Source organism: Balaenoptera acutorostrata, chromosome 17, assembly GCF_949987535.1.
Source record: "Balaenoptera acutorostrata chromosome 17, mBalAcu1.1, whole genome shotgun sequence".
NCBI lineage: Eukaryota > Metazoa > Chordata > Mammalia > Artiodactyla > Balaenopteridae > Balaenoptera > Balaenoptera acutorostrata.
In genome coordinates, this window is record NC_080080.1 from 37,759,331 (window position 1) to 37,786,007 (window position 26,677).

The following is a 26,677-nucleotide window of genomic DNA, read 5'->3' on the forward strand; positions in this document are numbered from 1 at the left end:
AGCAATTAAATGATAAAATTTAATACAGCAGTTAACTCTAGGAGGAAGCAAGGGAACAGGACAGGAAAAAGTACATTGGAAGGGGCAAACTGTTAATGTTCTAGTTACTTAAAGGGTAAGCGTTCATTATATTGTGTTATAACAAGTGTATGTTACATAAATCCTTTTAAGTACCAAATGTTGCATTAAAAATTAATAGAAGGGGAAACAGTATCTACCTCAGAAGCTAAAGGATTCAAACAAGATAATTAACTAAAAATAACAACAAAAACAATAAACAGCACCAGGCACAGCAGTTAACAAGCACTCAATAAATGGAAAATAATCCTTGCTGTCTTTACCACCACCATCATCATGAACTTTCATGTGGTATCATAGTTGACTCTCATAAATATACTGGTAGGTTGTTCACATTTACAAATGACTTACCCAAGGTTGCACTAGGTTAGTGTTGGAGGGAAGATTTGAACCAAGATCTCCTAACTCCCAATCCAAGACTCTAATTCATTATAAATAACTTCCCAGAGTAATATTTGCTTTACTTCTATGTAAAAACTATAAATGACATTACTTCCCCTAAAATGTCAACTCATTTATTCAATCCTGCATCATCCAGTTCTGTTTGTTTTCTATTTTTCATAACTTTTTATTTTGGCATTTTAACCAAATATTTCTTTCCACAGAGGATAAGAAGGAGGCACTGAAAATGTCTCAGAAGCAAAGTTTGGGCCCTTGCATATGCTCTTATTTATGCCTCACAACAGAGCTGCAAGATCAGGATTATTCTTCATTATTAAAATGTGAAGGCCAAACCTTAAAGAACACACAAAAACAAAACTATATTCCAATTCTTCTAGTTCCTATTTGTATGCCCTAACAAGGCAAGTTAAGTAACCTTGAGACTCAATTTCACTTCGCTTTCTTGTAACTAGGACTTAAAATAAGTAAATGAATATATGACTAAACGAATGAGAAAGGATATCACTTTATGGAATTGTTATGAGAATCTGAGACAATGAATTTAAATAATAATAATAGCAGCTCATTTTCTGAGTGCTGACTATGTATAAGACACTTTTATGCTATGGTATGTATTTGAGGAAACTAAGCAACAGTGAAGTGAAGTAACTCACCCAAGGTCATACATCTCTATGAAGTTGGGAGAGCCAGGATTCAAACTCAGGTAGTCAACTTTAGTGCCATCACCTTTTACAATTATGTACAATGGCGAGTCACAAATAAAAGGTGTTCACAATAGTCTCCCTTAATATGTTTTCCAAAAATACCCACTGCTTACCCTATCAGAACATGTATCAACAAGTGTTGTGCCTTATTTAACTATTATGTCTTCTGACAAAACTAAGAAGCAGCACTATTTTTTCAGAGCTCTTATTTCAAGGCTTGACACAGTGCCTACCTTCCATGTAGAACATAATAAATAAAATAATAATAAATATTTGCTAGTTATTAAATTATATTATTACTTAATAGTTCTTTTAATATAAGCAGAAGGAGAATGCAGCACATAATAAAGGAGGCTTTGGGATTATCCAAAAATTCCAAATATGCTCTGTAGTACACAAACCTAAAACATAAATCAGTCAGGTACACTGTTTTGCCATTACTGAACTATGCAAAAGCAACATGTCCCCTTTTCCTCTTTCACAAACATTCAAAATTTTAACTAAGTATTATTTAATTTTTATTCCTTCAACCCATAGCATTGTAAAATACTATATATAATATTTGAAGCAAGAATGTGACTGGTAAGAAAGAATAAAAATTAATATAATTGTATGCTAACTTTTACATATGTGCATTTTTCCAGGCTGAAGGCATAAAGCTTTCATTAGACTTATCCAGGAGCCTGGTGGCCCAAAAAAAGGTTTAGAATCCAAGACAACTGTTTCAACAATAGAAAAGGCTATACTCTTCTTGGCGTTTACTCACCAGAAATATCCATGAATGCACGATCCCACAATTCACCCACTGTATAGCATTCTGCAGAAGTGATGTTGACTGAAAGGACAATATCATCTTCAACATATTTTAGTATAAGATTATTTATAACAATATTTACGTTATTTACAACTCGTCTAATCAGACTCTGCACGTAACCTATAAAATAGGGGGAAAAAGAATCCAATTAGAAGTTAAATCTATCAATAAATAATTATTCTTAAAATGTTACTAAACTTAATGTATGTGAAAGATGGGTATCATTTATCATATTTTGCAAAGATGAAACTAACATTCAGATAAGTAAACAGGCTTGCCAAAGAGACACAGCTAATAAGTAGCAGATCCACCCCCAACAAAAACAATTACAAAGAAGTTCTGTATCATGAAGTTTCACATACTAAGAGAAACCATAGAAGCCATACCTTTTAACAACATAAGTCTAGATCCCATTCAAAGATTATCCTAATCTACAAGTACTTTGTCTGATTTCTGCCTATTTTATAAACATTTTCCCAAATGAAACAATGTTACTATATACTGATTATACAATACATAAGAGGAAGAAGAGCTTCTTTAAGGTTCTTTTTTCAGCTACCATTTTCTCTTCCTACTTTAAATACCCATAAAGACATTCAAAAACGAGGCCTGGAGGAAGAAAGATAGGAGAAACAAGACCATCATAATGGATTCAATGATCTCCACTTACTAATGTATAATACTGAAACACGGAAGGGGGGAGAATATGACTGAGGAAGAAAACATAGAAAGTATTAAAGAAAGAGGGGAAAAAGAACACAATGAAGAAGACAAAAGAGAAAAGTAGGGAAAGAAAGAAAACAGATAAAGCATAATGAGAATTCATAATCTCAGAAGTTTCTCACACAATAAATGTGTATATAGATGTATTATTGAGGAATATAATTGAAAATATAAGTGAAACTAAACCTAAACAGCATTTAAAAAGACAAAGGAGAAAAAGATTAAAAACTTTATTCAAATGCATTTTCCACTATAAAACCTATGTAAAAACTAATTAAAATTTTAGCTATTTCATGAAATAACTATCTGCTTGTATTCTTTAAACCAGAACTTTACTGACAAAATAGAATCAACTTGTCAGCAATTGACATTGTTAACACCTACACTGAAGCCTGCTAGAAGAAAGCTTACTTAAATTTATTCAACTGCAAATGCTTGCAAAAACCAACTCCTTCATTCATTACCAATGGATACAAATAGAAAAGAAATGTAGAATGACAAAGTTCAAGTTTTTCTCATATTAGCAGCTTTTAGAGTGCCAATTATCATATGCTATAAAATTAACATACAAAATATCAATAAATTTAGGGAACAAATATTTTACGAGAGTAGATGCTAAAATGATGCTTAACAAATCACGCTTCTAAAAGAAATTTTAAGTATCAAAATGTTCAACCTTAAAATGCATATTCCCCCCATGCTATCACTACTCAAGAGAGATGTTAAAAATGAACAGTTTCTGAGAAGTCAAGAAGCATGACTAACATTGGTTTTCCTATTTCTGAAAAACCTGTCATCAATAGAGAATTCATAAAATCCTCTTAAGAGTTTATGAGTTTTTATTGTCTCCCCTGCCCCAGAAGAAAAATAAAAAACTCTCAGAGACAGAACCAGAGAAAACATAATGCAAAGTAACGAAAGAAACATAATACTGTAAATGTATTGTAACTGACAGAAAATCTACTGATGGATTTTTCATCTACTTTTTAATATCTTCTTTCAGTTTCTCATTATACAAGCTGAGGTGAATAAGCCAAATCACCAAAGTAAAAGAATCAAGTATCTAAAAAGAACTACTTCTACAGAAGACTATTTATGTTTTTCTATTAAAACACACAATGCCAAAGTAACAGCAACTAACCAACAGAATAAATGATACATTATCTCCTTAATCCCTCATAATAACTTAGTTCAAAGTTTGCTACAGAAAAACGTCAAAGAGCAGATCTAAGAGCTCTCATCACTCCATATTTAGAGACTCCCTAGGAATATATCTATTCAAGTGAAATAACAGTAATTCAGGTCTATTCCACAAGCATCTGAAAATGCAAGGTCACTCGGGATAAGAACCTCTAAGACGTCGTATTAGATGGCTCTAAAACAACAGCCTCCTACTAGTCAACCTTTCCAGAAATTCTTATTATTATCCAACTCTCTCCCACCCACAAACCCCATTCCTCCAAACACATACATCTAATGCCCACAGGGCCAGAAAAAACACTATGAATTTTCATTGACTTTGCTCATGATCTTCCCTCTGTGTAGAACACTTTGTCCATTCTCCCATCTTGTTCAGGCCCAGTATGAATGTCCTCTGCCCCATATCCTCTTCTCCAATGTCCCTCACCCTACACATCAACATTAAGGAGACTGTATCACTTTTCTTGGGCTTATGTTACCTCATAAGCCTGTCATTTGTATATGTTTATGTATAATTACCTTCTCTGTTAAACTATGAAATCCTAGAGAGCAAAGATTATATCTTATTTATTTATCTGATATGATTAAATTAAATAGTGTATGGCAAATACTTGGGTTACAAACAGACAGTACTTGCAATCAGTTTATCCTAACATGGTCACTAGGAAGCCAAGTTGCTCAAAAACAGAGATTCCATGGTTGATGACTTGGTTACAGCACCTAAAAACTCCCTCATCAAATTTTTGCTGTAAAATATTTTGGGGGGTTATGCAGCATAATATAGGCAACTTACAGTTAAAGGAAAAGTTAGTTCTCTCTAATGTTCTTGCCTTTTTTGTAAGGTTGAAATTATTTCAAAACAATACTTATTTAGAAGGTTAAGAATAAGGATTCCTTATTGGTAATGCAGTAGAGAGGTTCTATAATACAAGAATTTTTTTAAAAAAAAAATCCATCAGCTTTGATAACTAAAAGATAACTTAGGGCAGTTACTGTAGGAGCTAAGGAAAATAGCTGTGAGTTGAAGATACTTATTACCAGCATTATTATTTAAGACAGTCAGAGAAGTTCTAAACAACTAAGGAAGGGTAAAAAAGAGGAATACGTGTAAGTACTGACAAGAAGAACACAAAATCACCATTACATGAAGATGACTGTTTTTTATATAGAAAATCCAAAAGATATAACTGAAAAATACTGAATATCGATCAGCTAACAAAATATAAAAATTTGCTATTCTTCATAATGAAATGAAAAGATAATAAAATGGTTTAAAAAATGATAATTCCAGCTAGCAATAAAAGATATGATAGCATTTTCCATCTATAAAAGTTTCAAATAAATAATTTTTGATAATAAAAAACAGCATTGGAACAAAAATGTGCTTGTTAGAAAATACTGTTAACAAATTTTTCACAGGGAATAATTTGGTTACACATGCCAAAACCTTAAAATTACTCACAAATTTTGATTTTACAGTTGATAAGAATTTCTCCTAAGGAAATAAACAGAGGTGTGTGCAAAGATTTACCTACCAGTATGTTTGTTAAAGCATTTTACAAAACAGAAAATGAAAAATAACCTAAATAACAAACAAAAAGGGACTGATTAAACAAACTATGGAACAGTTACACAATGTAATACATGCCAATGATTAAAATAACATTGTGAAAAAATTAATGTCCTTGAAACATGTTCCTAACATTAAAAAACACAAATTACAAAAAAAAATGTATATGTGTATGTGCACACACACACAAAGAAACAAAAGTCTCTTAACGGTTGTACATCAAAATGTTAACAGGTTCCAGGTTCTGGGTAAGATGAAGTAAGCACATTCCACTCTTTCTCACTGAAGGTAGCCAGAAAACTTGGAAAGAAAGTATGCAGCAGCTATTTCAGGACACTGAAAAGTAAACAGTAAGCACGAGAGGGGAAATAGAAGAATGAAAATCAGAGCTTACAAAGACAAAACAAATAATAAAATGGTAGAAGTAAATTCAAACATATGGGTAATTATTCTAATTTAATTGTATTCTGGCCAGAGAGGATGGTCTTTAAGATAATGATTCTTTGAAATTTGTCAAGAATTCCTTTTTGACCAAGTCTTTTTCAATGTCTATACATATCCAATGTGTGCATCAAAAGAATGTACACTGTCTTATCTGCTGGGTGCAGAGTTTTACATGTATCTATCAAACAATCTTGTTAATTGTGCTATTCAAAGACCCAGTTTGGGTTTGTCTGCTTGATCTATCACATTTCAAAGATAGGTTGTTAGGTACATACAAAGCCATCATATATTTTTTGGAGAACAGTACCTTTTACTATAATTCAGCATCTATTATATACGTCCATCAATGCTTTTGCCTTAAGTTTTATTTTGCCTGATCTTTATGTTATTTTTGGGTAGTGCTTGTCTACTATACCATTTTCCATCTTTTCATTTTCAATTTTTCTTACCTCTCCATTTTACCTCTGTGTTTTAGAAGCCACACACACCTGGACATAACCACTCCTTCCTTTTAGTATCCCAAAAATATTAATTGTGCTTCCTTAGAGCTCCTCTTTGCTTTGGTTTTGCACCATAGTTAGTAGTTTACAAAATCTCCTATACTAAGCCATTAATTCTCTAAGGGCAAAAATAGCCTTCAACTAGCTGCTCCAGCATACAGCAATAAAGATTTGGGGAACTGAACAGCCTGCCTCCACTAAGCAATGTTTTGAAACTCAATCTAATTAGAATGAAATAAAAGCTCTCCAGTTATCACTTTTTCTGTTATAAACAAAATATACACGTTAGGTATCTTGAAGGTTATTAACAAAAGCATAACATACTTTTAAAATGATCAATATATTAATGAGAAAGAACACCTGTATGGCAGAAATGGCTAGCTATCCATCAATATTTTGTGCTTCCCCTTCCAGAATGTACAACTGTTTCTGAAATATGACTTCTAAGATATACATAACGTCCATGAAGACAGTTTTCCTCAATGAAATTTGAGAAGGATATATATCACCTCCAACCTGGGGGTATTAAGAAGTAGATAGGTCTTCTCCAGATTCTCCTCTTAAAAAGGCTGAAAGCAGGTCTGCAGACCTACTAGAGAATGGACTTGAGGATACGGGGAGAGGGAAGGGTAAGCTGGGACAAAGTGAGAGAGTGGCATGGACATATATACACTACGAAACGTAAAATAGATAGCTAGTGGGAAGCAGCTGCATAGCACAGGGAGATCAGCTCAGTGCTTTGTGACCACCTAGAGGGGTGGGATAGGGTGGGAGGGAGGGAGACGCAAGAGGGAAGAGATATGGGGACATATGTATATGTATAACTGATTCACTTTGTTATAAAGCAGAAACTGACACACCACTGTAAAGCAATTATACTCTAATAAAGATGTTTAAAAAAAAAGGAAAAAAAAAAAAAAAAGGCTGAAAGCAGTATAATTCAAAGCCTGAGTAGGGCATAGCAGAGCCTCAAGATAAAAGGAGCCTGGGCTTCTGATAGAACACTGCCTTGACTGGTACATAAAGAAAATAAACACTTTTGTCCTGCTAATCCCCTGAAATTTAGATGTTAAGGTGTCCACCACTTAACTTAACTTACACATCTGGTCATTGTTTTTTTTTTTTTTTTTTTAAGTTTTTCCTGAAACTGTTAATGGAAAATGTTAAAAACAGTAAAAGCATAAAAATAGAAGAGGTAAAATAAGCTCTGAATTTCTTTTTCATTTACAACAAGGTTCTCTCTATTCTTAGATGTTCCAGAAAGGAACAGTGATTAGATAGCTTAAATTGCTGAGCTTCCCCACAGGCAAGTAGACAAGAAATGATTGTGCTATCTTCTATAAAAATACATTGCCATTTTTGGCTCAGGCTCTTGAACACCTGATATATTACAAATATTCTTAAATTATCTGATAACCTCTCCAACTATTATTAAACTCCCTTCAAGAGTTTTTTTTCAGAAAACCAAGCCCTAACAGCCTAAGGTGGCAAGCATTAAGCAAACACACACACACACACACCCCCCTTCCATTTCATATTCAATATTTTCTGCAGAAAACAAAATCTTGAGTAAATGACTACTAATTTAATAATATGTACCTCATGTATACCACAGGTATTGTAAAGTATATAAGGTATTCCTCATCTACACCAAAATATCTAAGTTTCCAATTTCTCATCCACAAAACATAAGCTAGATCAGAGGCTTAGCTGGGGCCTATAGATAGACTTCAGTGAGTATGTGGATACCCCAAAGTCACATGCAAATTTTAAAAGTGCCTATGTGGGTCTATAACTTTTTCAACAGATTTTCAAGCGTCCATGTCCCAAAAAAGATAGACTGCTAAACCAGAAAAATCAGAAGTAGCTTCTTATTCTACATTTCAATGACTCTATGATTCTGATTATCGATCTCTGAAAACCCTGTGTGATTTTATGCAGTTCAGTTTTTATGCAGTGCAGTAAATACATAAATGGCTATTATGAACCAGACATTGTATCAGATCGCAACTGGCCAAATGAGGCTGTGCCATCTGTTGTTATAAATAAAGTTTTATTGGAACACAGTCACAAACATTAGTTTATTTACGGTTTATGGCTGATTTCACAGTACATCAAAAAAAGTGGAATAGCTGTAACAGAAAATATATGGCTTGCAAAGCCTAAAATATTTAATAACTGGCCCTTTACAGATATTTCCTAACCTCCATGCTAGATGATGAACATCAAAGATGTCTAGGTCAAAACTTCAGACCCAGTGGGCGACATAATTTTTAATTTATCTATACCCTAAATATTTCCATTACACCCTGTGTGTGTGTACATACATATATTGGGTTGGCCAAAAACTTTAACTGGCTTTTCCGTAAGATGACTCTAGTAGTGCTTAGTTGTCTTTAACTTCATTTGAAACAATTTTGTTAGACTGTATTGTGACAACTATCATATCAGCGTGCATTTAAAAAAAATTATCAAAATTGGTAAATTTCTGTGTAGCCATTTTAATACTGAAGATGGAAGGAAAAGAGCAACATTTTCGGCATATTATGCTCTATTATTTCAAGAAAGGTAAAAACGCAACTGAAACGCAAAAAAAGATTTGTGCGGTGTATGGAGAAGGTGCTGTGACTGATAGCACATGTCAAAAGTGGTTTGCAAAGTTTTGTGCTGGAGATTTCTCGCTGGACCATGCTCGACGGTCGGATAGACCAGTTGAAGTTGATAACGATCAAATCGAGACATTAATTGAGAACAATCAATGTTATACTACATGGGCGATAGCCAACATACTCAAAATACCCAAATCAAACACTTAAAATCATTTGCACCACCTTGGTTATGTAAATTGCTCTGATATTTGGGTTCCACGTAAGTTAAGTGAAAAAAAAACTTTTTTTTTTCTTTTTGAAATTTTTGAACTTATTTTTTTTATACAGCAGGTTCTTATTAGTCATCCATTTTATACACATCAGTGTATACATGTCATTCCAATCACCCAATTCATCACCCACCACCACCACCACTCCCCCCAGCAGCTTTCCCCCCTTGGTGTCCATACGTGTGTTCTGTACATCTGTGTCTCAACTTCTGCCCTGCAAACCAGTTCATCTGTACCATTTTTCTAGGTTCCACATACATGCGTTGATATACGATATTTGTTTTTCCCTTTCTGACTTACTTCACTCTGTATAACAGACTCTAGATCCATCCACATCTCAACAAATGACCCAATTTCGTTCCTTTTTATGACTGAGTAATATTACACTGTATATACGTAGCACACCTTCTTTATCCATTCATCTGTCGACAGGCTCTTAGGTTGTTTCCATGACTTGACTATTGTAAATAGTGCTGCAATAAACATTGGGGTGCATGTCGTTTGGAATTATGGTTTTCACTAGGTATATGCCCAGTAGTAGGATTGCTGGATCATATGGTAATTCGATTTTTAGTTTTTTAAGGAACCTCCATACTGTTCTCCATAGTGGCTGTATCAATTTACATTCCCACCAACAGTGCAGGAGGGTTCCCTTTTCTCCACACCCTCTCCAGAATTTGTTGTTTGTAGATTTTCTGATGATGGCCATTCTGACTGGTGTGAGGCGATACCTCATTGTAGTTTTGATTTGCATTTCTCTGATGATTAGTGATGTTGAGAATCCTTTCATGTGTTTGTTGGCAATCTGTATATCTTCTTTGGAGAAATGTCCATTTAGGTCTTCTGCCCATTTTTGGATTGGGTTGTTTGTTTTTTCAATATTGAGCTGCATGAGCTGTTTATATATTTTGGAGATTAATACTCTGTCCATTGATTCATTTGCAAATATTTTCTCCCATTCTGAGAGTTGTCTTTTTGTCTTGTTTATGGTTTCTTTTGCTGTGCAAAAGCTTTGAATTTTCATTAGGTCCCACTGTTTATTTTTGTTTTCATTTTCATTACTCGAGGTGGTGGATCAAAAAAGGTCTTGCTGTGATTTATGTCAAAGAGTGTTCTTCCTATGTTTTCCTCTAAGAGTTTTATAGTGTCCAGTCTTATATTTAGGTCTCTAATCCATTTTGAGTTTATTTTTGTGTATGGTGTTAGGGAGTGTTCTAATTTCATTCTTTTACATGTAACTGTCCAGTTTTCCCAGCACCACTTATTGAAGAGACTGTCTTTTCTCCATTGTATATCCTTGCCTCCTTTGTCATAGATTAGTTGACCATAGGTGCGTGGGTTTATCTCTGGGCTTTCTATCTTGTTCCATTGATCTATGTTTCTGTTTTTGTGCCAGTACCATATTGTCTTGATTACTGCAGCTTTGTAGCATAGTCTGAAGTCAGGGAGTCTGATTCCACCAGCTCCGATTTTTTCCCTCAAGACTGCTTTGACTATTCATGGTCTTTTGTGTCGCCACACAAATTTTAAGATTTTTTATTCTAGTTCCATAAAAATGCCATTGGCAATTTGATAAGGATCGCATTGAATCCGTAGATTGCTTTGGATAGTATAGTCATTTTCACAGTATTGATTCTTCCACTCCAATATCTCTCCATCTGTTGGTATCATCTTTCATTTCTTTCATCAGTGTCTTATAGTTTTCTGCATACAAATCTTTTGTCTCCCTAGGTAGGTTTATTCCTAGGCATTTCATTCTTTTTGTTGCAATGGTAAATGGGAGTGTTTCCTGAATTTCTCTTTCAGATTTTTCATCATTAGTGTATAGGAATGCAAGAGATTTCTGTGCATTAATTTTGTATCCTGCTACTTTACCAAATTCACTGATTAGCTCTAGCAGTTTTCTGGTGGCATTTTTAGGATTCTCTATGTATAGTATCATGTCATCCGCAAACAGTGACAGTTTTACTTCTTCTTTTCCAATTTGTATTCCTTTTATTTCTTCTTCTTCTCTGATTGCCGTGGCTAGGACTTCCAAAACTATGTTGAATAATAGTGGTGAGAGTGGACATCCTTGTCTCGTTCCTGATCTTAGAGGAAATGCTTCCAGTTTTTCACCATTGAGAATGATGTTTCCTGTGGGTTTGTCATATATGGCCTTTATTATGTTGAGGTAGGTTCCCTCTATGCCCACTTTCTGGAAAGCTTTTATCATAAATGGGTGTTGAATTTTGTCAAAAGCTTTTTCTTCATCTATTGAGATGATCATATGGTTTTTATTCTTCAACTTGTTAATATGGTGTATCACATTGATTGATTTGCATATATTGAAGAATCCTTGCATCCCTGGGATAAATCCCACTTGATCATGGTGTATGATCCTTTTAATGTGCTGTTGGATTCTGTTTGCTAGTATTCTGTTGAGGACTTTTGCATCTATATTCATCAGTGATATTGGTCTCTAATTTTCTTTTCTTGTAGTATTTTTGTCTGGCTTTGGTATCAGGGTGATGGTGGCCTCATAAAACGAGTTTGGGAGTGTTCCTTCCTCTGCAATTTTTTGGAAGAGTTTGAGAAGGATGGGTGTTAGCTCTTCTCTAAATGTTTGATAGAATTCACCTGTGAAGCCATCTGGTCCTGGACTTTTGTTTGTTGGAAGATTTTTAATCACAGTTTCAATTTCATTCCTTGTGATTGGTCTGTTCATATTTTCTATTTCTTCCTGGTTCAGTCTTGGAAGGCTATACCTTTCTAAGAATTTGTCCATCTCTTCCAGGTTGTCCTTTTTATTGGCACAGAGTTGCCTGTAGTAGTCCTTTAGGATGCTTTGTATTTCTGTGGTGTCTGTTGTAACTTCTCCTTTTTTATTTCTAATTTTATTGATTTGAGGCCTCTCCCTCTTTTTCTTGACGAGTCTGGCTAATGGTTTATCAGTTTTGTTTATCTTCTCAAGGAACCAGCTTTTAGTTTTATTCATCTTTGCTACTGTTTTCTTTGTTTCTATTTCATTTATTTCCACGCTGATCTTTATGATTTCTTTCCTTCTACTAACTTTGGGTTTTGTATGTTCTTTCCCTGGTTCAGTTAGGCGTAAGATTAGGTTGTTTATGTGAGATTTTCTTGTTTCTTGAGGTAGGATTGTATTGCTATAAACTTCCCTCTTAGAACTGCTTTTGCTGCATCCCATAGGTTTTGGATCATTGTGTTTTCATTGTCATTTGTCTCTAGGTATTTTTTGATTTCCTCTTTGATTTCTTCAGTGATCTCTTGCTTATTTAGTAATGTATTGTTTAGCCTCCATGTCTTTGTGTTTTTTATGTTTATTTCCCTGTAATTCATTTCTAGTCTCATAGTGTTGTGGTCAGAAAAGATGCTTGATATGATTTCACTTTTCTTAAATTTACTGAGGTTTGATTTGTGACCCAAGATGTGATCTATCCTGGAGACTGTTCCGTGCACACTTGAGAAGAAAGTGTAATCTGCTGTTTTTGGATGGAATGTCCTATAAATATCAATTAAATCTATCTGGTCTATTGTGTCATTTAAAGCTTCTGTTTCCTTGTTTATTTTCATTTTGGATGATCTGTCCATTGGTGTAAGTGAGGTGTTAAAGTCCCCCCACTATTATTGTGTTACTGTCGATTTCCTGTTTTATAGCTGTTAGCAGTGGCCTTATGTATTGAGGTGTGCCTATGTTGGGTGCGTATATATTTATAACTGTTATATCTTCTTCTTGGATTGATCCCTTGATCATTATGTAGTTTCCTTCCTTGTCTCTGGTAACATTCTTTATTTTAAAGTCTATTTTATCTGATATGAGTATTGCTCTTCCAGCTTTCTTTTGATTTCCATTTGCATGGAATATCTTTTTCCATCCCCTCACTTTCAGTCTGTATGTGTCCCTAGGTCTGAAGTGGGTCTCTTGTAGACAGCCTAAATATGGGTCTCGTTTTTGTATCCATTCAGCAAGCCTGTGTCTTTTGGTTGGAGCATTTAATCCATTCACGTTTAAGGTAATTATCGATATGTATGTTCCTATTACCACTTTCTTAATTTTGGGGGGTTTGTTTTTGTAGGTCCTTTTCTTCTCTTGTGTTTCCCACTTAAAGAAGGTCCTTTAGCATTTGTTGTAGAGCTGGTTTTGTGGTGCTGAATTCTCTTAGCTTTTGCTTCTCTGTAAAGCTTTTGATTTCTCCATCAAAATCTGAATGAAGTCCTTGCCGGGTAGAGTAATCTTGGTTGTAAGTTCTTCCCTTTCATCACTTTAAGCATATCATGCCACTACCTTCTGGCTTGTAGAGTTTCTGCTGAGAAATCAGCTGTTAACCTTATGGGAGTTCCCTTGTATGTTATTTGTTGTATTTCCCTTGCTGCTTTCAATAATTTTTCTTTGTCTTTATTTTTTGCCAATTTGATTATTATGTGTCTCGGCATGTTTCTACTTGGGTTTATCCTGTACGGGACTCTCTGTGCTTCCTGGACTTGGATGGCTATTTCCTTTCCCACGTTAGGGAATTTTTCGACTATAATCTCTTCAAATATTTTCTCTGGTCCTTTCTCTCTCTCTTCTCCTTCTGGGACCCCTATAATGCGAATGTTGTTGCATTTAACATTGTCCCAGAGGTCTCTTAGGCTGTCTTCTTTTCATTCTTTTTTCTTTATTCTCTTCCACGGCAGTGAACTCCACCATTCTGTCTTCCAGGTCACTTATCCGTTCTTCTGCCTCAGTTATTCTGCTATTGGTTCCTTCTAGTGTATTTTTCATTTCAGTTATTGTATTGTTCATCTCTGTTTGTTTGTTCTTTAATTCTTCTAGATCTTTGTTAAACACTTCTTACATCTTCTCGATCTTTGCCTCCATTCTTTTTCTGAGGTCCTGGATCATGTTCACTATCGTTATTCTGAATTCTTTTTCTGGAAAGTTGCCTATCTCCACTTCATTTAGTTGTTTTTCTTGGGTTTTATCTTGTTCCTTCATCTGGTACATAGCCCTCTGCCTTTTCATCTTGTCTATCTTTCTGTGAATGTGGTTTTTGTTCCACAGGCTGCAGGATTGTAGTTCTTCTTGCTTCTGCTTTCTGCCCTCTGGTGGATGAGGCTCTCTAAGAGGCTTGTGCAAGTTTCCTGATGGGAGAGACTGGTGGTGGGTAGAGCTGGCTGTTGCTCTGGTGGGCAGAGCTCAGTGAAACTTTAATCCGCTTGTCTGCTGATGGGTGGGGCTGGGTTCCCTCCCTGTTGGTTGTGTGGCCTGAGGCGACCCAACACTGGAACCTATTGGGGCTCTTTGGTAGGGCTAATGGCGGACTCTGGGAGAGCTCACACCAAGGAGTACTTCCCAGGACTTCTGCTGCCAGTGTCCTTGTCCTCACGGTGAGACACAGCCACCCACTGCCTCCGCAGGAGACCCTCCAACACTAGCAGGTAGGTCTGGTTCAGACTCCCCTGGGGTCACTGCTCCTTCCTGTGGGTCCCGATGCGCACACAACTTTGTGTGTGCCCTCCAAGAGTGGAGTCTCTGTTTTCCCCCAGTCCTGTCAAAGTCCTGCAATCAAATCCCACTAGCCTTCAAAGTCTGATTCTCTAGGAATTCCTCCTCCCGTCGCCAGACCCCCAGGTTGGGAATCCTGACGTGAGGCTCAGAACCTTCATTCCAGTGGGTGGACTTCTGTGGTATAAGTGTTCTCCAGTCTGTGAGTCACCCACCCAGCAGTTATGGGCTTTGATTTTACTGTGATTGCACCCCTCCTACCGTCTCACCGTGGCTTCTCCTTTGTCTTTGGATGTGGGGTATCTTTTTTGGTGAGTTCCAGTGTCTTCCTATCGATGACTGTCCAGCAGCTAGCTGTGATTCTGGTGTTCTCGCAAGAGGGAGTGAGAGCATGAAAAAAACCTTCTTGACCATATTTCCACATGTGATTCTCTACTGAAACGTAACGAAAACGTTCCGTTTTTAAAACAAATTGTGGCAATCAATGAAAAGTGAATACTGTACAATAATGTGGAACGGAAGAGATCATGGGGCAAGAAAAATGAACCACCACCAACCACACCAAAGGCCAGTCTTCATCCAAAGAAGGTGATGTTGTGTATATGGTGGGATTGGAAGCTCCTCTATTATGAGCTCCTTCCGGAAAACCAAACAGTTAATTCCAACAAGTACTGGTCCCAATTAGACCAACTGAAAGCAGCACTCGATGAAAAGCATCCGGAATTAGTCAACAGAAAATGCATAATCTTCCATTAGGATAACGCAAGACCGCGTGTTTCTTTGATGACCAGACTAAAACTGTTACAGCTTAGCTGGGAAGTTCTGATTCATCCACCATATTCACCAGACATTGCACCTTCGGATTTCCATTCATTTCGGGCTTTATAAAATTCTCTTAATGGAAAAAATTTCAATTCCCTAGAAGACTGTTCTTTGCTCAAAAAGATAAAAAGTTTAGGGAAGATGGAATTATGAAGTGGCCTGGAAAATGGCAGAATGTAGTGGAACAAAACTGTGAATACGCTGGTCAATAAAGTACTTGGTGAAAATGAAAAATGTGTCATTTATTTTTGCTTAAAAACCAAAGTAACTTTTTGGCCAACCCAATACATATATTCTGAGTAAAAGGGTAAGGAGAAAAAAAGGGAAGAGATAATTACATGACAAAATCAAGAAAGAGGAAGCTATGCATTAGAACACAAAATTTATCTGAGCTTCCTAGCAAATAAGTAGAAAAAATCTTTAATGAAAAAATATTTAACAAGAAAAAACATATCCGTTAATTAAGAGTTCCTGAATAAATTAAAGGACAATACCCTTAAAGCCATTTTAGAGAAAATGCAGAAGCAGCCCACAAAAGGCTGGCTTCTTACAATGACCTTCAACAAAACCAAAGGTTGTACACTTCAGAGAGCATAGGACTAAATAATCCAGGTATGTAGCTTAGAAGTAATCTCACTTCTAAGCTAGATAAAGTACAGAGAATACTGAGGAAAGCATGAATGAAGAAAGAAATCAATGAAACATCCTTAAACTTTCTCTCTAAACAGGAATTGTCAACATATCTTACTGAGTATCCTAGGCCCACAATTCAAAACTGTTATTAAAAGTAATTGAAGGTTCTGGCCTATATATCATTAACTGAAAGAAAATGTGTATGGTTCAAATCAGTCAGATTCAAACTCTTTTGACCTCTCTCCCAGTAAGAAATATTACATCATAACCCAGCAAAGCACACATATACGCATAAGTTTCTTGAAATATGATTAACCTTTGCTACATGCCCCACATTATGTGGTTTTCTATTCTATGCTACATATTTTTTAAATGCTTGCCATGACCCACTAAATTGCTTTCACAATGCACTCAGTGGTCAGGATGCATAATCTAAAAGAGACTGTTCCAGATAACAAGACCAGAAATTGCAAAGAAAATATGAGATATCGACTTGTGTTTCTTTCCTATTAGAGGGGTGCCCATCCTTCAAGATATAGGACAAACAACTATTCGCAACACCAAAACTTTTCTCAAAAAGTATCTCTGAATCTATGTAAATGTTTGAACTCCAAAATTATAACCACAGATGCTGGAAGAGATAACTTTGCCCTAGAAAATTTTGAGAACGGGAATTCATCTCTACCATGAAAGAACCTTAATATAGGTTCTTTCCAGGTAAGATAACATTGCCAGAAATGAGTCCTCAAATAACCATATGAGTTAATCTTGAAATAAAATGATTTACCATTATCCAACTGGACTGTCAAATTATCCCTTTTTTTTCCTTTGGCAATATTAAGTTTAGCTGCTCTGCCTTCCGGTAATTGTCCATCAAGTTCAGTTACTTCCTAAAGCAACTCCTTTAACTGTGATTTTTGTCACAGCATAAAAGAGGATATGAGTCCTGTTAGGTAAGGCAGAAAAGCACCTGTTAATCCAAAAGCTACCTCAAGTAGTTCAGTAGAACACAGCTCTGTTTTATGCCACTAAAAATAGGATGTTTTATGTTATGTTTATTTTTATGTTTTATGCTCCTAAAAATAGGTCAGTTCTCCCAATCCTGAATATCAGTATCAATTCCAATACAGTCTCTAAAGAATCATTAAAAGTCTGGGACCTGTTTTGAGTACATGCAAGTTAGCCCACAGAAGATGTTTAATCTGTGAAATCAACAACTGACAAAAGCTTAAATTTTTCTTAAACAAGTTCTTTCTTAAAAGAAAAAAAAAATGTAATAAGACTCAACAGTTAAACCTAAAACTGATTATTCTTTGCCAGGATATTGATGGAGAGAGTTGTATACAATGAGCTGGCTTAGGAAGTTTTAAGGGGATATGTAGTCAGAAATTTGGAGGGTAAAGGGGTTGCCCATTTCATAAATAAGAATAAGCTATAGTTTAATTTACAGTTTAATTATATTCACCAGGGATTTCTCCCAAGGAGTTAATAATTATGAAAAGAATTTAGAAAGCTCTTTAACCATCATAACTACTCTAAGTAGAATTAGAAACATTCAGAAGTAAAATAACTTCTTCTGGCACCTTCTCCAGCCATAGCAATTAATCTATTTATTCTAAGGCCAGAGAGAATACTGAGATCTGTTAGGTAAAGTTCTTAAGAACACAAAGCATCAGCATTAACATCACTATAACACCAGTTAAATATGTTCCATTCAAATGTAATTTAGAACCTATATTTGAGGGAGGAGGGCTATGAAATGATGTACCTAATGGCAACCTCTTACAAGCAAAGTAGATGGTGCCAGAAGACCGTCAAAAATTAACAGTTTTGAAATTGAGTTGAACTTAGGTTGAAACCAGCTTACAAACCTTTGGGGCAGAAAACAAGTGTATACCAATGTCAGCTATACCTCAAAAAAAAGAAGTAACTGATAAATAAAATCGAAAGAGAAGTGACTGATAACTATTAACTGTAAAAAGGCAGCAATGCACTTTGGCCACAGAGCTGACACGTAACAATTATTGGTTTTTTTCCTTCATTAAACATTTATCAAGGAACTGTTATTTGTAAGCCACTACTCCTCCAGATAAATAAAAATTTCAGTTTCCTTTGTTTATCAAGAAGCAAGAGGAACAAAGAGACTATAAGTAGAGTCAGAGGCAAGTCTTTGCTTGGAGAGCATGTAAGAAAGCAACTATATACTCCAATAAAAATTTTTTTTAAAAATTCCCAGTTATCATCTTAAAATGTAAAAAAAGATTTGGGTCTCCTTAGGTGTTGATTTTGCATCAGATAAATTAGCATATTTTCAGAGTTCTCTGTTGAAAACAGGATTGGGATCCACCTTTTAGGTACTGGAACTAATATAACTAAGGAAGAAAGTCCTGAGTCCCCAAGAAGAGCTGACTTCCATCCCTCTTCTCTGTTTCCCTGATGACAATAAATAACTATAAGATTGTGAGTGTAATGAAGAAACAAACAGAAACAGAAAAAGAATGAAATACCTGCACTGACACTTCGCTCTGCAAAATCGCCACATGGAAAAGACTGTAACTATTATACAAACATTTCAAGCAATACAGAGCTAACTTAAATTTCTGGGAACTTTTTTTTTTTAACATCTTTATTGGAGTATAATTGCTTTACAATGGTGTGTTAGTTTCTGCTTTATAACAAAGTGAATCAGTTATACATATACTATGTTCCCATATCTCTTCCCTCTTGCATCTCCCTCCCTCCCACCCTCCCTATCCCACCCCTCTAGGTGGTCACAAAGCACCGAGCTCATCTCCCTGTGCTATCTGGGAACTTTTTATACCATGATAAGACTATTGTTTAACTTAATGATGTAATGAGTGCTTATCTTACCCAGAACAATATGTCTCCTTTTTATTTAATGTGAAACGCTGTTAAAAGCATCAGATGTGCACTAGTGTTCCATGAAGATGTATTTGATTCCTGACCTTTAATCTAGGAAAAATTTAAGGGAAGGGGTCCTGATATATGATCACATGCATAGGGACAAACAGCAGCAAAGTAAGAACAATGTATTAATTATTGGGATTTGTCCTTTAATCATCCTCAAGAGATGATTAGAATCTATGAGAAAAGAAATGAAAGGAATTATATATATAATTGAAGTGATGAAGCTTTTAATCTGGAGATTGGAAGCTGTCTGAAATGATCTGTGTTATTTTGTTGTTTAGATCAGTGATTCCTATACTTACAGATGAGTAAATTTTAAGACAAAAATATATTCAAGTAACTGTCATTCAGTCACCCACCTTTTAATCTTAAATAAAGGAGTAAATAGAAAAAACAAAGAAAGGAAGAAACTTAAGGAATAAACCTAGGGCAAAAGAGCATTAAAATTTGAATGAGTCCAGAGCCCTCACAAATGTCTTTCAATCTGTTCTGATGTCATGCAGCAAATGTACATATATTTTAAATACTTTATGACACTAAAAAATATGGAAAATATATATTCTACAAAGGGCTACAACAATGATTAATAACAATCAAAATTTTGGTTTTATCAATGCCCTTAGAAGTTACCTGGTGGCGGGACTTCCCTTGTGGTGCAGTGGTTAAGAATCCGCCTGCCAATGCAGGGGACACGGGTTCGAGCCCTGGTCCAGGAAGATCCCACATGCCATGGAGCAACTAAGCCTGTGCGTCACACCTACTGAAGCCTGCATGACGCAACTACTGAGCCCACGTGCTGCAACTACTGAAACCCGTGCGCCTAGAGCCCATGCTCCACAACAAGAGAAGCCACGGCAATGAGAAGCGCACGCACAGCAACAAAGACCCAACGCAGCCAAAAATAAACCAAAATTAAAAATAAAAAAGAAGTTACCTGGTGGCAAATCAGGATCTGTGGGAGCAGCCTGCTGCATTCTTCGGGGTTTTACTGATGATTTTGTGTTCTCAGTAGTACTACGGTTGGTAGAATTAGAACCACAGCTTTCATGGTCATCCTATTTTTATTTTGAAGAAAGAAAATTATCAGTCACCATTCAAGAATTTTAAAAAGTTTTGTTGAATGTATGCAGGTTACTAAAATGTGATAAGATAGACTCTTCAGGTTTTTTTTTTTTAGCTCTAAAAATCTATGTAACCAAAATTTTTCATAATTTGCATTCTTAAACACCATTTTAAAAATAAGTAGTAGTTTAAAATCATAAATTGTCTATTTCTTTAGTTGGTATCAAAAGAAACCACTTGATAATGTCAAAAAAAATTCTTACATATGGTTTTAGCAAAAGAAGACAATTCAATGGAAGCTTTTAAACATTTTCCATTTGAAAATGCAAAATAAATGTAAAGGGTCTTAATATTCCCCTATTTGTTTATATGTTAAGACCCTCACTATTTTGTGAGTTAAATTAAGAATCCAAGCTGTCTTTTTAATCACCTTTAATGATTAATCTTAATCATCCTCAGAATTCTTGGCATCCTATTTAACACTGTTCACTGAATTGAATATTGTTCAGATTAGATATAAGGTTTAACTGGGTTTTGATATGGATAACATAAAAACTTCAAAAAACTCATACATATTTTTGAAATTTATACAATGCAAATGAGTACTCTTTTCTTGACTTGATTCAACAAACATTTATATAATGTTTTTATGTGTTAATTGCTGGATTTACAAAGGCAAATTAGATACAATATCTGTTCTCAAAGATTTCAGGATCTATTTAAAACATATATAACCAGTCTACAAGAGTACTTTTTTGTTTGTTTTCAAGTAATAGGAACACAAAGAGTCATTCTATTTGGAAGAACTAGAGAGATGAGGCTGTTGAAACTGAGTGTAGGAATGTTTTAGGTTAAGATTGGAGGCTAAATAGGGGGGAAACTATAAACAGCACATGCAAGAATAATGATTAGTCAAAAAAAAGCGACAGTATACAATGTTTAAGATGGGAGAACAATACCAGAAGCTAAAGGCATAGACCAGTTCAATAAAAATGAGGTCACATTAAGAACCACAGAGATGTTAACACTTAAAATTTGGTAATTAGGACAGGGGGGTGCCAATAACCAAAGGAAAAAAAAAAAAGGACATTTAGTAATTGCAGTAGAGGGACAGGAGTGGAAGAAGTAAAAGAGTAGTTCAAAGGGTGAATAACAAGTTAAGATGGAAAAAATAAACATAGATTGCTCTTTCAAGAAGATGGATATTACAAGGAGGAAATAGATGAGGTAGTAAAACGAGGTAAAAGCATCTGACATCATCTTATTCCTTTTGGGGGGATAAAAGAGCACATTCTGCTTGAATGAGAGATGCATATGAGGAGGCAGAGATCAAACATCTCTCCAACACAAAGGGAAACAGATGGTGTACTGTGCACCATCAATTCATTAATCAACAATAAAACTATTTCATAATGCTTCAAAGAATCGTGATAAATTTAGTTTTTCTCTTTTATATATTTGAAGAGAAAATTTCAAGAACAAAAAGAAGGATACCCACTAAATTTACCATTCTAATAGGGTACTAGAGGCAAATAAGAACAATGATAGGACCTCCTTTAGGACACAAAAATTCTTATTCACTACCACACTAAGAGGATTATACAATAATAAAAGATGAATCTTTTACAACATAGCATGGCTTCAGATGCTAGTGTGATATATTAGCAAAAGAAAAAATTTCTGTTTGAAACTTCATTACAACAAAAAGTTAAAAATTTACTGTAACAAACAATAAAGGAAATTTTTACATGAACTTATGTTTAAGTTAATAAAAAACAAACTTCACAGCATTTCATTCCACAAAAGAGCTTCACTATTCAATCTTTATAATGACATCTTCTGTTATTTTGGGGGATGTTATAGTCTCCAAATACTAAAAGACTACTACTGTGAATAAGACCTTACTGTAATTACTTTTAGTTCAACTTAGATCCTTAAAAATGTCTGTAGTCATACACTTCTGCACAATGTTAACATTAAAAGCACACTATTAATTTTTGAAACATATGGTTGTCTCAAAAGCCCAGAAGTAAAACATATTCATTAAAGAGATGTGAAAAAGTTCCAAGTGAACTGCCAAAAGTAGCATAATTATGAAAATATTTAACACTGAAACCATCTGAAATCACATACTGTATATAGATTATAGTGATGTCATAATAAACATTCCAGCCAAAATGCACTAAAACTACTGCAGTCCAATAAATCTGGCATACACGAGATGACAAACATTTTAAAGCAAAAGAAAGAACAAGTTATTTTATTTTTAAAAAGTTATTAGCAGCAAAAAAGGGTAAAGTGCATAGACTAAATATGAGTTTTCAAATAGTTTTAAAAAAAGAACTGAATAAAGTTCCCTACAAACTACACATTTTTATCATTTAAAAGAAAAACAAACTAAATAACTTTATTTGCTTAAACAAAAATTTTAATAAACTTGAAATTTCAGTGTGCCTTAAAAATGGGCATTAATCATGGTACCCATAGGAATATGTACTATGAAACAAACATTACCAAATGTGCAAACATTTCTTTCTTAATTCTGGTTAGGAAATTATGGTTGCATATGTATTATAATTAGAAAATAATCCTTTTGATAATTTTGACTTGTTTTCATTTCAATTACATTTTAATTGCATCAATTAAGTGAGCTTCCATTCAAATCCTGCCCCAACTAAATTAAATTTAAAAAAATAAAGCAAAACAACAGTTATAATATTTACTATTCAAACGGGAATTATTTCCACCATTAGTTTGAGTTCATCATCTGCTTTCAACCAGTATGCATCACTTTGGACTATTACACATTTTAATTCATTGAAAGCCTCTAATTTCTAATAAAAGAAACTCTGTTCTCAAAAATACCAGCTAAAATGTTTTGAGATAATTTTTAACCCCAAACACATTACAGTTATATTTTTCTGATTTAGGATGCAATTTTTCCAAAATGCCTGGTAAGTAGATTTCATGGCAAAAGAATGTTGTCTCTTGGGGACCACATAGCTATTTCTGAAAATACTGCCCTTTGCTCCTCATGAAACAAGCAAGAATGTCATTTCCTTACAAAAGCTCCTAACAGAGGGAAAACGTGGCAAACACTGTATGTAAACAGACCCATTACTTTCATAATGACTGATCATGGGATCATGTTACATACTTTTCACCTGAGCCCTCACAGGGCTAGTCAACTAAAACTGGAAAACCATCAGCTCCCAGATTCACAATAGTATGAATAAGGTTGAGGACAAAACTTAAAACAGGTGACTGAATCGTTCAAAGTCCTTGTTTAAAAACAAAGGTTAAAAGTAAGAAAGAGTTGAAGAAGGAGAAAACGAGAGACAGAAGAAGCGATGTGCCTTATGCTCTTCAGCCTTGTGGCACCAAACCTGGCAAGCAGAGAAGGACTAAGGTTCACCTGGAAGCTCTGGTCACCAAAAGCTCCTGAACAGAGTGTGAGGGCCTTGGAAATGAACCGCTACAAAGCCCTTGGAGACATTCACCTCTATCCCCTCCAGAAGCAGGTGTAACGGCAATAGATGCAATAAAGAATCTCTAAAGGTAACTCTACTTCGGAGAGTCAGAGAGCCAAGTCAAGTCAGCAACGCAGAGGTACAACTGGAGAGTGAGCCAGAAAAAAACAAAACACTACCTTTTGTGGTAAAAATGAGAATCTCTGGAACCCCTCTACCCTGACAGCAATATTAATAAACTTAATTTTAGCCATAAAAAAAAAATGCCAAGCCACTCCAGTAAAGGAGTGTATGCCCCCAACCTCTTCACACATCAGCTTAAGCCCTCAGAGGAGGCTGCTTCCATCTTCTCTCCCATCAAGGGTGAGGATGAGGGACTATGATAGGCTGGGGAAGAAGAAAAGAGAGCTTATGCTCCCTTGCATTCTTTTACTTGAACCTCCCAAATGCAGGAATAGTTAACCTGACAGGCCAAAGCTTAGCATACACTAAGATGTATTAGGCTACATTTTAATAAGGAAAGAGATCACTGTACTAACTGTAAACACCTGTGTGATGGAGTCACTCTTCTATCCCTGAGATCCATGTTACTCAGTAACAGGACCAGAGCCATGTTCCCCAGATGATGCAATCACTAGCCATCTCTCCTCTGCCTTCTTTTCACACCCACAGCTAGCCACCTAACCCAGGATACTGCCCAGCCAGAGAACAATCAAACTATGCTGGTTAATAGCACCATATGTTAGAAAAAATTTGTTCTTCATTATTGCCTATGACACCCCTTTCCTTCATATCAGTAGGTATATATCATAATTGCCAACCTCTCCTTCCCTGTTTTTAAACCACTGGATTGAAGTGGTTAGACCCACCCTTAGATTTGGAAGGTGAAATGGGCAGAAATTAAGGAAGGAGAGAACAAAAGTATATACAGAGGCATTCTGGCCTAAGCCACATTCTACCATCTAATATTTACCAAAATTCACTGCAGGGGGACTGGGTGTGTGAACCGATTAATAAAACTGCACTTTGTTTTCTTATATGTGTAACTTTCCTCAAGGAACACCTGATTTTTTTTTAAAAAAAAAGTATGTGTCAGGCATTTTGAGAGAAAATAGGGAGTACAAATAGATGGTACCCTTATTCTGGTAGCTTTACCTTACCTACTTGAGGAACAATACTTATATGCATAAAAAGGTTAAGAGCAATTCAAGTTAGTCAGCTATTACATATGTCACACACACACCAAAAAAACAGTGAAATTTATTGAGCATTTATATGTGCCAGAACTTTAAGGAGGAGGAGGAAATTAGGGCTTAAGAGGTTCTAAGGTCAAAAAGATACGAAGTAAAAGAGCTGGGATGAATGCCCAGATACATCTGATAGAAAAGTCCCTCGCATTATTACTGATGAAAGGAAAGCAGAGAGAAAGGGAAGAAAGAAGAATGGCAGGCAGAGAGGAAAAGAGACACAGAAAAACAATTTTTTATGGCACTTCCAATGGGTCATGTACTACTGACATTACATTCACATCGCTTAATTCTCTGAACAACTCTATGAAGTAGACACTATTCCCCATAAAAGAAGATCCCCATTTAAAGATGAAGACACGAGGCATAAAGAGATTAAATGGGTCAAAATCACACTGCTACTAAATGGCACAATCCTACCTACATTGCTCTACTGCCTCCAGATGAGAGAAGGCCAACTAAACATAGAGTACTAAGCGCCATATATCCTGAGAAGGGAGAGATCACAGTGAGCTACAGTAGGCAGGAAAACATCACAAAGGACATGGTTTGAAAAGACTGGGCCCTGCAAAAAAAAAAAAAAAGAGGGAGGTTGAACAAAAAAAAAAAAGGAGGAAAGAAGAAAGCACACGTGTCACTGAAAAGAGAATAAGTAGTCCAATTTAGGTAAAATAGAGAGAAATGAAATATTAGGCTGTAAAAAGAAGCTAGAGCAAATGGTCTCTAACATGAGTATCAGTCCAAAAAATTTAAGCTTTATTCTACATACTGGCAAGTCAATGAAACTTATGAGTAGGATATTAACAAGATAAAGTACTTCAGGAAGAAGAATCTCCTGGTAATATGATGAAAAGCAAAATAAGAGATACTATTAATAGGTTATTATAAAAGTTTAGAAATTAAATGATACAGGAAGTAGAAATGAGAATTTTTGTAAATGCTAGCACCTCAAACTCAGTGTTAAAACAAAACTCATGAACTCCACAACAGACTCTGTTCCTTTCCCCTAACCCCCATTCCTGAAAAAAGAAAAAATAAAAAAGCCCTGTCCTTTACATCCTAATTCAGTCAATGTAGCCACCATTTTCTCAGTCTCCTAAGACTCTTTATATCTGCTCTAATTTTGCAAAATGACACTATAATGAGCTTTTAAAACTTCAGGGTAGAAAGAGAGATGCTTGACCTTGAATTGTACTGGACAGACTCTAAGCTCCAGACTACCCAAAAATAACCAATTGACTTTTTAATCTAATTTTTAAAGTAAAATAGCAGATTCAATTTTAGATATGTGGCATCTCCAGTGAAGGCACTTCACACCTATATATATGTCCACAAGGGAACCAAACATCTACTAGTAAAGATCAAAATAGTAATCAGTTAGACAAAGATTCGGGACTCATTCAAATACAAGTGCTATTTGAAGTTACCATATTTCCAGTAAAAAAGAAAGGTAAGGATTTATGCTTCTGAAAATATGGAAGACTAGATAACAGGAAACACTGGATGGGGGTAATGCTAACAATAAAGTAAAAAAAGAAAATTTTCGCTTGGCTCAAGGTGCAAAAACTGGCAAAGGCAGGTGGGCAATAAAGAGGACTGAAACTGGTCTATGTAAGGCAGGAGACCATTACCAGGCTCAGCACCTGAAATCAGTAATGTAGTGAAACTCCCAACTCTTCAAGGAGGCTGAAAAGAACTACTGCCAGCTACTGCC

The 26,677-nt window shown here is 35.4% G+C and overlaps 1 protein-coding gene across 10 annotated transcripts in view; it reads right to left on the reverse strand.

Annotated features, from left to right (window-relative positions):
- Positions 1-26,677, reverse strand: part of VPS13B (vacuolar protein sorting 13 homolog B) — a 769,553-nt gene that overhangs the window by 706,702 nt on the left and 36,174 nt on the right. For all 10 annotated transcript variants that reach the window (XM_057531718.1, XM_057531717.1, XM_057531723.1 and 7 more), the window contains exons 4-5: positions 20,119-20,239; positions 1,951-2,118 (exon numbers count right to left, since the gene is read on the reverse strand). In XM_057531718.1, coding sequence (XP_057387701.1) covers positions 1,951-2,118; positions 20,119-20,239 — 289 coding nt within the window. The remainder of the gene's footprint in view (positions 1-1,950; positions 2,119-20,118; positions 20,240-26,677) is intronic.